The following is a 13,865-nucleotide window of genomic DNA, read 5'->3' as shown; positions in this document are numbered from 1 at the left end:
TGCACACACTCTTTACTCTCACCTCTCTCTTTCCACGCGCCTTCCTACCTTTCTCCTCCGTTTCACCCATTCCTTCCTCTCTTTCTTCGCTCCCCTTTCCCTCTTTTCACTCGGAACCTCCGCTCGCGCTGTTGACCGGGTCGCGCGTCCGGTGCGTCACGGATTCTCGTCTCCTCTCTCACTCCCTCATTCTCTCCCCGAGTGCATCGCCCAGTGCGCGACGTTTACTTTCCGCGTTCTCGTGCGGCGCGACGGCGAGAGAGCGGACCGCGCGCGCGTGTATCAGAGAAGGTACGGGATCGGTTTCGCGTGATGGAATTTCGCGTCGGAGCCTCAAGTGCGTGTGTCTCGAGATTAGAGGGAAAAGTGGATGCCTGTGTGATATATGCATGGAAAAAGCGCGTCGGTGCGGAAACCGCAGCTGCCGCTGCCAGTATACCGACGGGAAAATCTTTGAAAAGGGCGTGCTGCGTTTACGTCCGCCCGCGCTCCCGAAATTCGAGAAGGCTGTTCTCTCTCTTCCTCGGCAAACGCAGCAAATGTGATTTGTTGTTGCTCTGCGCGCGAGCGTGCCGTGGCGTGGCGAGGCGAGCGGAGCGGAGCTTATGCATGCTCGAAACTCGCGCGGACTCCGCGCTAGCTTCTTACGCTGCCAAATCTCGCGCTGGCCACGAACTCGCTCGCTCGGACGTTGCACGTTTCGTGTTGCTTATTTTCGTCGCTGACGATGCGGCGCGTATGCACGTCGCAAGGCGAAGGCTTCGTTAAGTTGGTTAACCCTTCTGTTGCTGCACGCCAGAGAACTTCGCGCGGTGACACGGCAAGTAAATTCTTGATACTAAACTTGGCATTGTGCGTGTTGTCGAATACGCGCGTCTCTCTCGCATTATAACTTCGTCCATGGTCAATGTGTGTTAAGTTTCTTTTTTTTGCGAGATGGCAAGTTAAGTTTCTACGTTATTCTGTCATTGTTGTTGTAATTATTATAGCTTTATAAATCGAGATCCTGTGAGTCTCTTGTTCAAAAAAATTTTCAGCTTTATTAAATTTTACTTTTTTAATCATTTTTATTACAATATATACTTAGTGTTTCCTTACTTTTGCCAAGTTTAGGATTAAGAAACGTTTGGTCAATTAGCGAAAGTTTCAAGCTTGATTAGAAATGGTTAAAAACTTGTTAACCTAATTGTCGCAAGTAATCAGAACTATATCATAATTTATTCCTTAAACTATTAATAAATGTTAAATGTTGAAGATCACAAAGTAAGACAAACTTCAACGAAGCCGAGTAAACGTTTTACTTATATATTTTAATTAACTAGAAATGTTTAAAGAGAGAAAAGTCTTTCGCCTGTTGTTTATTTCGCTCTCATAAATCATCGGCTTAATTCCTTTTCTTTTCTTGGCTCCGCGGGAGCACAGTTCGAATCACGTAAATCTGCAATTCTTCCCTTGGCGCGGATTAATCCGCGTTTAAAGGGTTTACCGTCGCGCGTCCGACGTGTACGATTATCGGAGCACGAGGCGTCGTCATCGCGATCGATAGTCCGCGCCAAGTCGCCACAGTGTGCCAATGGGTTTCCCTGCACCGCTGCACCGCGGCTGCTGCCGACCGACCGACCGACCGACCGACCGACCGACCAATCGACCGACCGACGACGGGACGTTCTCCCTCTCTTTCTGTCTCTGTTTACACGTCGAGTCGATCGCAGCAGCCGGGAGAGCGAGAGTGCATCCCGGCCGTCCTTCGGGAGCGTTTTCACGACCTTCGCGGACGATCGCGCGAAAGCTGCATTTCGGAGACGAAGGTAGCGGTGTGGTGTGCTAGCGGTGGCGGTGGCGGTGGTGGTGGTGGTGGCGGCGGCGGCGGCGGCAGCGGTGACCGCCCTCGTCGGCGTCGCGAGAGATCGATAAACGGCGGCTTCAGCTGTACGGTGGCCTTGCCTGGGTTGACGGGTCGCGCGCGAGTCGTACGACGTGAGAGACGGTGAACCCTTTCTTTCTCTCACTCTCTTTCTCTCTTTCTTTCTCTTACCGATCACGGCACGCGGAAGTAATCCTTCTCGAAATAATCCCGCGACTAAATTTAACGACGAGGGGTGCGATCGGTCACGAAAATATAGCGAATGGCATAGCTGGGTCTGTTTGTCTGAAGTTGCTAGCGTTGATCATCGTGCCTCGCAAATTTTAATGCCAACGAAAAAAAATTTAGGAGAAACGCGGCTGCGTCGGAGTGATCTTCACTGGTAATCATCACGGTGGCACGTCGTCGTCCGGATCTTGCCATTAGCCTCGCCGTTTATTTCGCCGTGCCAAGAAGGCATCAGCCGTCATCGTCAGCCAGAAAACGCGAGTCGCGTCGTCACGTCGCGCTCCTCTCGACGATGATCCCGCGAGCGCGTGTCGTCACGTGCTATACTTGCGAACCCGTGCGGAGTAACGACAGGCGCAATGACTTCTCTAGACGCGTATCGCGCCCGGCTGAATGCACACGTGCTCCGCGAGATTTTACACTCCACTCGACGCCCCTTTCTTCGCGCATTAAATTCGACATTTCACTCTAATGGGCAAACTCGTCATTGCGCCACTTAGTGATGGTATTATTTCTTCATATCTTCTAGCGAAGTGGCAAAGATGGAAAAACTTATAATCAAATTTAACTTTCCAAATTAATTTAATATTTATTTTGAAGATGGAAAAAATCGTATAACAATTTTTTAAATTATCACAAAAATTGTCTATTGGTATCCTGCCTTGAGAATAAAGTAGATAAAAATTTGGCCGCATAATGTTGAACTGAAATTGACATCCCTGGAAATTTATTAAGAAATGCGCGATGCGATACATGACGTATAACTATTTACCGACGCGCTTTTCGACTCCGTGAGATATGTCTGTCAGATATGAACGCGCGCGTTTGTGTGTATGTGTGTGTATGTGTAGTACTCGAATAACGACAGCCAGCCCGGTGACTTCTCATTGCGCGCCGTCGTTCGCCGTCGTACGCGTCTTCTACGAACGCTATACATATCGCAATTGTTGAAAATTCAATAAGCTGTCGTCCCGCAGACAGCACGCTGGCTCGTATTGTGGAAAATCAATGCACTGCGAGATGACATTCAGCGCGCGCGTTGTCACACGCACAAAGCCGCGCGCGCCGCACGAATCGCGCACGTTTATCGCCGTCGTCGTCGTCGTCTGCAAAGGCCTCGTTTTCACTTGGTATCAGCGTATGATCCCAAATGTCACGACATTTACGCTTGCAATGGTAGACGCTGCTGCTGTTGCTGCTCATCAGCATCCGCAAGTTCCGATTTGTGTTCTACGGTTTAAGCGTATTGCGACCGCCGATGATGGCGGTTTCGCTCGCCGGAAGATAATCAGCGAAAATCCGACTCGGGTGTAATTGATAACAGCTGCCTCGTCATGTGTCCCGAAGGAAAAAAACCGCGACTATATTTCCATATTCATGTCAACGTTCTTTGCGCGTGTCAATCTGAAAACGAGACGTTGCTTTTACACAGTTTTCGCCAAGTAGTCGAGATTCGGGTGTACGCGTGAGCGATGCGATTTAAATTGCTTATCCCAATAAGAGAGATAAAGGCTCCTCTTCTTGTTACGAAAACTAATTTGCTCTGGCACGTTAAAAACAGATTTGTTTTAAAAGTCTAATCCAATCTTGTAAAGAGCTGTACAGCCAATGTATAATGGAATATGTATATGATTTATCACATTCGTTTTAAAGGGAATTTTTCTCAAAGGGGATAATTTATAGTTGTAATAGAAATTATTCGCCGTAGCATAAATTCTCTCGCCTAATCATTAAACCGGGCGATTCGATCGAGCAGCCGAAATTTGCATCCCACTGGCGGCGCATGAAAGAGATTGCGTCTATCGCGTCATGCATAAAATATAGTCTCTTCTCTATAACCACGGCATATTTTTGCCGTTGACCTGTGCAGGATACCAGAATTAACATGGCCGATCGATCGTTTTTGCAGGATGATATTTCGTTCGCTCGCCTTCTCGCGCGTTCTATAATAAACCTTATCGATCATCCCCGTCTCTTTTAATTACGTCAGCCTATCGGCAGCTTCGGAAATATATCGCTTCTATTGATAATGCACATAACACGTCACTCTTGGCTGTGACGCGAAAAGGCGTATCGCCACTGTCTATATTTTATTGTGTTACTTGACACTCGGGAAAAGCATATAATCGCATCGTCCACGCAAGCACAGTGAGAGAATTGATTCCTCTTTCGAGATCCGTTCCTCGATAAATCCTAATTTCCCTCCCTTCCTCCCTCCTCTTTCTTTCGCACTTATCTGCGAGCTTGAATCTCAGGCATTTGTTCAAGTGGATTTTAGTCGCATCTACAACGCACTCAAGTCACTCCGTGACGCAAGATTCTTAAGGGAGACGTAATTTTGAACGTAGTTTTAGTTGTTCCCAGAATTGTATTCTAATGTGGAAAGGCTGAATTTACTAGGCTCGAGTCACGACACGATTCGGATCGCGCGCGATTCTCGCTCACGTATCCGTACGGCACCCGGGTATCGTAATATCGATCTGCCTTGCCGCTACAGCGCGGACCGGGCGCAGTCTTGGCGTCAACCTTGAACTTTAACCTCGACATTAGCGATCGGTCGCAAGAGTCGCGGCTCGCCGTATCGCGATCCACCCACGATCGACACGGATGATCGAGCCTGCTTCGTGATTGAGAACAATCGAGCTGGCAGTAGAACGCGGAACGAACGGGAGGGGAGGAAGATCCAGCTAGTAGGCGATCAATTGTTTATTAGACGCGGTGAATGCGAGTCCGAGATGGGAAGTCAATCGGAAATTAGCTCCGTTAAATTCGAATCATCTCTTATATTGAATTGATAATCCCTGTTCCGATGGTTTCCGCATCAAGAGCCTCAATATTTTCTGAAAATATAGATTTCTCTTGACGTTTAATATTTGAAAATTGTTACCACATCTTTAAAGTGTAGTTTCAGTTTAAAACTACTTACTTGTAGAGAAAGAGAAAAACACGTCGAGGAAGTCACGCGTTCACTTACCCGGGTTGCGAGCCGACCGTAGAGTCAACGTATCGCGGGCTTGCTTCAACTTTCCGCGATATTGATCTATCTATCCGCTCTAACTCCAGTGGCATTCCGTAGCCAATTGACACGCCCGGCAACCTTGTCGCATGACAAGTGCAACGACAACGGCCCTAACATCAAGGCACACGCACGTGACGTCCGTGCATGTGCATTTCGTGTAATTGCCTGGCGCATTACGTAAGTCACGGTCTATCGCGTCTCTCTCTCTCTCTCTCTCTGTTTCCCGAGAGTTAGCCGGCGTCGATTGTGAGACAAGGCAATCGCATTTCCTGCGTGCGTGTGTGGTCAAGGTCGCGAGCGTGTGCGTGCTTGCGAGAACTCGCTGTTATTTCGAGATCGCGACGCGGCGCGAAGGAGAAACTGCATAAAAGCCGGTGATAAATATTTTTAGAGACTCCTGCCGCGTGTCGAAGAGGAATCGCGCGTACGTTTTTGGTTGTCTAGAGGACGCGACTGCCAACGTTTTTTTTTTCCTCCTTTTATATCTTTAACATACTCTCGTAGCGCGACCTCGACGACACTTCTCGATATTGTTTAATATCGAATTTCTCGTCGTACGTACATCGCGTAATTTCATGTTAATTATTCCTCCGAGGCGTTTCGCTCCGCGTGGTCAGATTTTCACGGTCAGATAACCGACCGAGCGCACATTTCAGGAATACCTGTTCGCGTAAACGTTGTCGAGGTTTTCAGGTAGAACACATTTATCTCCGTCTTTCTCCCCCCTCCCCTGTCCCCCCTTTTTTTTACAATCGCGAGAGGAAAGCGAAATAAATTATCGAAAAAAGCGAGATTTACGCCGAGCCTCGATCCGACATTATTCCGTCTGCGGAGACATCGGCGGAGAGCCGCCGACACACACCGCGCATTTTTTGCGCGGACGCTCGTTCCTCGACGCGAACGCTTTTTCCTCGCGAGCGGCGGAGGCTTTCCAGCGGCGTGCCCGAGTCAGCACATTCGTCTTCGCGCGAGATGTATCCTCCCGCGGGAGGAGGCTCCCGAGGGAGGAATCGCTGCCGCCGCCGCCGCCGCCGCCGCCCCCGCGAATCTCCGACGGGCGGTTTCTCGACCTCGGCAGCGGCGACCTCGCAAGGGCGAGAGTTTCTCTCCCTCTCTCTTGCTCTCTCTCTCTCGCCCTTCGTCTTCCTCCGCCTCCCTTCAGTCGTCGGGGGCTTTCTCTTCGGATTCTTCTGAAACGTGCAAAAAGCGTAAAATGTGGTTGTCTGCGCCCCGACGGGCCTTCTCGGTCTTCTCGGTTTTCTTGACGCGCCGATCGGTGCGTCTCCTCTCTCGTTCACCCCGCTCGGCAGCATCGAGAGAGTTATCTGTTCGTCTCTACTCGGAGCGGGTTTTAATCGACCGGTGACACTACGATAATATTCAGATGTTTCCGAGCGATCGGGTCGACTGTGTGGCACCGAGTGCGAGCCGATTCAATTGATCGCGAGTAGCCGCGGTCTATACTCCCTCTTTTCTCTCATCCTTCAGCTCTCCCGTCGAATGCGTTCTCCGCGGCGGGCGCGGCGACAGGATAATTTGACGAACGACAGAGAAAGGGACGCCGCCTCTCTCTTGTTTGAGACACGCTCTCGGCTTGTTTTGCAATCCGGGCCACGGTAAAAATTAAAACGCTGCTTAAACCCGTGACTAATTGCACGTCGTCACGCTTGGCACACTTTAAGCCGAGATTTTTCTCGGATCCTCGTTTCGTCGTTCGTTCCGAAGAAGCGCACCGAAATTCCGCCAAAACGATCGCCAATCTTGTTGTTTATTAGAGAAAAATAACTCCCGCTAATTGCTCGTTGCAAAATTCGATACGAAGCAGATAGCGGGGGGGAGGAGGAGAATGACCTGTTTACGAAAATAATGTTCGCCGCGATTTTACAGTCTCGTTACAGTTGGATTGGGCTGCGATTATTCGCGCGCGGCTAATGATGTGATAACGACAGTCCAACTGTTTGATCGGCGAGATAAAATCGAGCAGATAACGTCGCGCATTCGCGAAATCGGGATTAATGAATAAATCAGCCGATGTAAAGGATGTGTACTCTGTCATAATATCGTGCACGTTTATCACGGTGTAAAAAATAACTCGTTATATGCATTAATGAGCCTTCTTAAATTGCGTTATAAAATATATCCCGCGCAAATGTTTCTTTAAATTAATGGCTTTGTTAAAACATAACATTTTTCCTTCTGGCTGATACAAGAAGGTTTTTGTTTTCTTTTTCACAATTTTTTTCTCTTTACCATTAATTTCAAGTGATCGAACGTTTTTAATGTAATTCGGCCCCTTGTGCTGTCATAAGAAATATACGAATCTTAATTTATGGATTAAAAGGAATGTGGGAAAGCAAGTTTTGGCTTGGAACCATAATTAAGAACGTGACTTAGTGCGTTGCGTTGCCTCAAGCCCTTCACTAGAAGGGAGCATGCGCTACTTGTCGGTGAATGCCGTGGGATTCAAGGTCGCTATACGATTCGATGAAGGATTTTTCGTTGGTTCACGTCGTCCGTCGTTATCCCTTCCTGTTCCTAAAGGAAAAAAAAAACCACTCTACTCTTTCTGCTGTAGAATAGTTAAGCAACCGGTCGCGCGGTCAATCACGAACGAACCAAAGAAGTGCAGTGAGCAACCATACCAAATCGATACCAAAAGGAGGAGTTTTTAGCTCGAGCGAGGGAGGGAAAGGGAGGAACAAGGTGGAAGGCAGGACTTCTTTTGCGAGATGACGCGGTACGGACGGGGCGAGGATACCGTCTGAATAGTCAACGAAAAGGTCGAGCCGCGCGGGGTGGTGTGTACCACGGAGGGTGGTGGTGTGCGCGGGAGGTGTGTGTGTGTGTGTGTGTGTGAAAAGGTCGGCAAAATAAATCGGTTCACGGTGACGAGTGAAAGTAGATCGGGCCGGCAGCCGGGCAAGATGATGAAGAAGGAGAAGCCGATGATGTCGGTGGACGCCATCATCGAGGGCAGCCGGCATTGGGCACGTGGCAACACCTGTACGTATACATACATACATACACGTCGACATTCTAATGAAATTGATCGATGCGATCGATCGCCGCGCGTTAACCTCGCGGATCGTGGGGGATCGATATCCGCGACCCGTGATGGTAAAATTCCGCGTCGCTAAATTACCGTCGTCCGATTGAAGGCAAGTTTAGTGAATTGTCTATGCATGGCCATTAAGTTTCTTTAAGAGGGCATTGTTTAAGATTATATATTTAATGGTATCTTAAGAACGTGCGTGCGTGCGTGTAATAAGATTCTATAATGAAAATATATTACGCGGCACTTGTTATGTATTATAGTTGTATGAGCGATCGTTGGATCTCTATTTTTAATTGAGATTAGCAAATGGGCCGTGCCAAGTGAAATCTGGGACGGGAGACTCGTGGCACGGAGTTTTCGTAAAATACACTCGGGTTTTACATTAGGAAAACTCACGCTAAATGCTTGAGCCGATTAGCAAATTCCAATTATAATTACTACGTGTGATAGAAGTACATTCTTAGACAACGACGCGCTCATTAAAGGTTAATTTAATATTGATGAGATCAGCACCGACAATGAAGATATCGCTGACGTTGATGATTCAGCCGTATATTTTTCTCGCTAATACGTGATTTAAATTGATAAAAATTCCGCGTTTCATTAGCGGGTTTGTAGATCCCGAATGCGATTGACCTCGGCGCGATTGTTATCCCGCTGGAAGGAAAATCGTAGTAATCTCCACGAGGAAGAAAGCGGGGTAATGTTATTTCGAGACTACACGATTCCACATAACGAACTTTGTAATAGGGTCATTAAATGCATTGAAGCGAAATGAAACGTGGTGGTTTTCGCGGGCTATCGTCGCGGCCGTGTTAATTAAATATGCTTTACTATTTCCAAGTACCGGCGCTGGGAATTGTAACTTAAAAAGGTCTCTAAACGAGATGGACTATCCTACGAATAATAATTAGCGTGTCGATGCTAGACTGCCGATTAGCACAAGCCCAAGGCTCGGTTTTACTTCACCGCAAACGACAACCTACTCGTCGTTAAAGCGTTATTTTTTTCGCCGCGTCGACCGTGAAACCCAGCGATATTTCGCGCAAACGATTAATTCTACTTGTAGTTTCTGTTACGTGAACGTGAGTCGTAAAAATGCCTTGTCGTAAAGATGAAAATTAAACGCCTTTGTTTTTCAGAAAAACATTAACAGCGGTGCCGGTTTACCAGTAATCGTGTAGATGTCGAAATGTTTATTGAAATTTAATGCTAGAGTGCTGTAAGTAACTTTTGGTCCAGGTGTTAATTCAAGTTTATTATTATCTTCTTATATCATTAAAGAAATAGTTTTGGTTCAGTTATTCTAATTCCTTGCAATCTAATATAAGGTAGAATAATCTTTAATAAAAAATGTGAAAAGTGTACAGAAAATTCTGAATTATGTTGGTAAAATTTCCAGTGTAATAATATTAACGTCAAGCAGCAGCGTTGAAAATCGAGCGATGCGTATCAGCAGACGACAGATTTTGGGCTGCGTTTTTTATCGACTCGTGCGTGTTACGTACACAACGCAGAGACGCTCTTGAATTAGTAGCGTATCGTGTATCCGTCGCGACGCGCTCGAGCGAAGTGAGTCACCCGGTTCGTGCGATAGCCTGCCGTCCTGCGACCGATACGCGCCGCACGGTCGACGCATATACATCGTATGTAGATGCTAAATGTACGGGGTGAAGGTCGGCTATTGAGACGTGAATGGCGCAATTTGCGGCTGCGGCGGCGACGACGACGGTCGAGCGAGCGAGCGAGCGAGCGCGCTCGTTATCAGTCACCGCTTCTAAAAGCGGCCTTAAAAGCGGGCTTTAAAGCGCGAGCGAGCCGAGCGAGAGAAGGTCACGCGAATGCGCCCCGTTATCAGCGCCCATGGACGCGATTTACGAGCGCGTTTGCGAGCCTTATCGCATGTGTTGTCCCTATTGCCGTGCACTGTACCGTCGCGTTCGGTGCTTACCGCCGGAATCGGCACGAACACCGGGGGGAACTTTCCGCACGAAACGTAAACATCGCCCGGCGGGCACCTAACCGGGTGTGGGTGGAGATCGATGCTCCGGAGGGAAAATTGATACCGGCCGAGAACTGACCAAGCCAACGTCGCGACGACGATGACGACGAAATCTCGTTGTATTCATTATATCGCGTTCTCTGATAATATTTTTTTTCCTCTCTCTTTTTCTGGACACTCTGCTCCAAAAGTAGATCGAGGCTGCGCGTCGCGAGGAAATTGCACGAAAGCGTTGTTGTTATCGCTTCTCCCGTTATACTATTAATTCATATATTCATTATTATTTTTATTATTATTATTTTTATTATTAGATTACTCATTTATTATTTTATTACTTCTCTCTACTGACTCGTCGCGATTTGATCGAGTTGAATAAAGTAATTCGCGGGATCAGATAATTTCGTCTCAGGCGACGAAATTCATGGCCACGGGCCTGATCGCAATCGATCATCCCGTTGACAGCCGCGTGTTTTTAGACGAGAAAGAAAGAGAGAGAGAGAGAGAGAGAGAGACTGTTTGCCGAACGGCGAGAAATTGCTCTACAAGGCTGCGCCGTCAGCTTTATCGGGTCAGCTTTATCGGATAAGACACCGCCGCACTTCTTCCTCCTTATCGTCCACGCGATGCACCAGGTATTTCCTCGCGAAGATAAAAAGAAAACACGATAATACGCGGAATGGAGAGATATCGCGTGCATTATCGGGCCGGTCAATGCGCGCACGCTCGTTCGCCTGCCGTATCGCGACGAAACGTCGATCAATCATCATCATCAATACTCGCGTATTCACGTCAGATTACGCGAGTGTGACGCGTCCGCCGAAGTTACGCTTGATTTCCCACTCGGACTCGCCGATTCGGTGACTCTTTAAATCACCTGAGATGTCGCGTTCCTCCGTATTCGTCCAACCCGAGGCAAATTAGCAGCGCTAGAAATATCGAGCGATCATTATCGATTGTTTTTATTTTTTAGATTAATATTTGATTTCTTGTTCAAAAGAGAAATTCTTAAATTTTGTGGCTTTATCATTTTTTTCCTTTTCTAACGAAATAATTGATGATTTTTCATTTTCTTTATTTTTGTAATAGGATCACTGCACCAGTCGTTGGAAATTACCAAAATAACTGTTTAAAAAGAGAATAAAATAAGATTTCATAATATTAAATTGCAAATTAACTGCTATATTTTTTATATCTATTATTTTCCATCCTAGAATGTTACCATTGGATAAATTATTTCATCCCGGTGCTAATTCAAATTTGATATACTTTTTGTTATTTTGTTTGTAATAATATTTAATATTTCTTACACACACATTAAAATAGTGTTGGTTTAATTATTCTGACATCTCGCAGCTTATAAAAATGAAATAATCTAAACAAACAAATTTAATTACGTGAGTATAAATTTTCACCCAGAGTAGAATTAATGTTAGAAAACTACGAATAGCGCTCGAATGTCTTACAATATCGGTTTCATAGAATGTTGTATAATTAAGTTATTATTTATACCTATTATTTAAATCAAAACTTTTTGCTTGAAAATATAATTATATCAAGTTGTTTTTATTTGTTTATTGACTAGTGCAGTGATTCTAATTCATTCTTTCGGAGTTTTTAATGAATGAGAAGATCTTAATATTTCCTCCAGCGTTAATATTTGTAATGATATTCGTTTCACCTCGATAGTGGCCGAGTTAGCCGACGATTGCCATCGATCTATCGCGAATTGCGCGAATCAGGACGGACGAGGAGCTAATTACATCTTCGCGGATCGGATTATATGAGGAGCGTTTACTATTTGTCGTGACGTAATCGTGGCCGCCTCCGCCCACGAGTGGCATAGTTCCAATATAGTCGGACGCGGAGAGATGATTGCATCGCAGACGATTTCAGTTATACGGGGAACGTCGCCCTAGAATCGACGAGGGTGTTTTACGATGCACTTTGTACAATCGATATGCGTGCCCGCTGCTGCGTTATCGCGGGCGTATTTATTATCGGTATCGCTTATTCCATATTCCGGAGATTATCGGCGCGCATTGTTCACGCAAGGATAACCAGCACCGGCGGCCTCAACGAAAAAAATGTTATTCGCGATTCTTCGCGGATTTGCATGCATTGATAGTTTGACTCGCGGTCGCGAGTCTCGCGACGTGTGCTATATTTGATTCATAATTAAATATTTAAATAACGGTATGTAGTTCCGACGTTCTCGCGATACTCCATTACGCGGCTACGCATACATTAATTAAAGTATATGTTAATGTCTATGTGTGACGGAATATTATATCACGTTAATGAATATTCACTCGATAAAATTATCACGGTCGTCGATAATGTGCTATTTGTGAGATTGAACACATTTTGCATTTCAAAGCTATAAAACTTAATTATACAAAATCCTATGAAACTAACATTGTAAGACATTAGAGCGCTACTCGTATTTTTTTAATATTAGCTCTACTTTAAGTGGAAATTTATACTCACGTAATTAAATTTGTTTGTTTAGATTGTTTCATTTTTATAAGCTGCGAGATGTCAGAATAATTAAACCTACACTATTTTAATGTGTGCGTAAGAAACATTAAATATTATTACAAACAAAATAACAAAAACTATACTGAACTCGAATTAACACCTGGATGAAAATTCACTCAATGGTAACATTCTAGGATTAAACGTCTAATTTTGTATATCGATGATAATATCGAGTAGATCAAATGCATGAAATTTTGTCTCGATCCTAAATTTTTTTTTCTACGCTGAATTCACGAGATACTCCGTATACTTTTATCGCGATCTCTCGATGATGTTTGTCCCGAATTTCTATATAAATCTCGCGCTCTCGAGAAGTGCATGGGAATCCGGGCAACGGCTTGCGCAATGCTTGCAGCCAGATGATACATATAGATAGGAGCGATTCACAGAGAATTGCTCTCTTTCTCTCTCTCTCTCTCTCTGTAAATCCTGCGTTTGTTTAGCCTAGACCGTCGTCCCTGTCGTTGTCGTTGTCGTCGTTTCTACATTATTATCGCACACGCGTTTCACGTATGCGTGACTGTGCGCTCACAACCACGAGCATACAGAGGATGCGTGTACGCGCGCGATAAGCCCCGAGCGCGCGTAAGCATCACGCGAGGCTCCGCCACGCGAGAGGAGGCCTCGGCTGCTCTAGTGCAGCTAATGTACACGGGTGCGATGCAACCTTGGCACCGATGGGAACGAGCCGTGAAGAGCAGGTCCTGCTATCGCGTATCGTGTGTGTACACGTGTGTACACGCGAGCGCGCTGATGTACACATCGCCTCCTCCTCCTCCTCCTCCTCCTCTATTGAGTCCAGTATCCAGGCCCGAGTATCGTGTGTGGATGCGTAGGTCTCGTTTTTCTTCTTTTTTTTTCCCCTTACGACGCGCCGCCGCGTGTGTCTGCATACGCGTCATTCGGACGGGAAGAAGAGACCCCCTATTCGGACGATCTTCGACCGTAATCTTTTTATCGCGGTCTGAAACGCAAATATACATGAGGATCGTGCGCGGAACTCGAATAAGAGCGAGAGCAGGCGTCCGAGTCGGGGCCTACCTTGAAAAATCTCCTTCCACGCGCCATGGCGACAAAACGGCGGCGGGCGATCGCCGGTTATATTCTATTCGCGTTGCGCAAAAGGCGTTAAATTCTGAAATTATTATTTTTTTCCCCC

General features: G+C 46.3%; 1 protein-coding gene across 5 annotated transcripts in view; it reads left to right on the top strand.

Moving 5' to 3' along the window:
- LOC105835549 (retinoic acid receptor RXR) overlaps nt 1-13,865 on the top strand; it is a 72,347-nt gene that overhangs the window by 24,041 nt on the left and 34,441 nt on the right. For 2 of the 5 annotated variants that reach the window (XM_012678951.3, XM_036288564.1), the window contains exon 2: nt 7,687-8,114. The exons of 2 other annotated variants lie outside the window; for them this stretch is intronic. In XM_012678951.3, coding sequence (XP_012534405.2) covers nt 8,036-8,114 — 79 coding nt within the window. In that variant the 5' untranslated portion in view covers nt 7,687-8,035. The remainder of the gene's footprint in view (nt 1-7,686; nt 8,115-13,865) is intronic. One more of the 5 variants, XM_036288565.1, reaches the window with a different exon arrangement.

Source organism: Monomorium pharaonis, chromosome 6 (assembly GCF_013373865.1).
Source record: "Monomorium pharaonis isolate MP-MQ-018 chromosome 6, ASM1337386v2, whole genome shotgun sequence".
In the NCBI taxonomy this organism is placed as follows: Eukaryota; Metazoa; Arthropoda; class Insecta; order Hymenoptera; family Formicidae; genus Monomorium; species Monomorium pharaonis.
The sequence above is the reverse complement of the archived record's forward strand: the minus strand, read 5'-3'. Positions and strand labels throughout refer to the sequence as shown.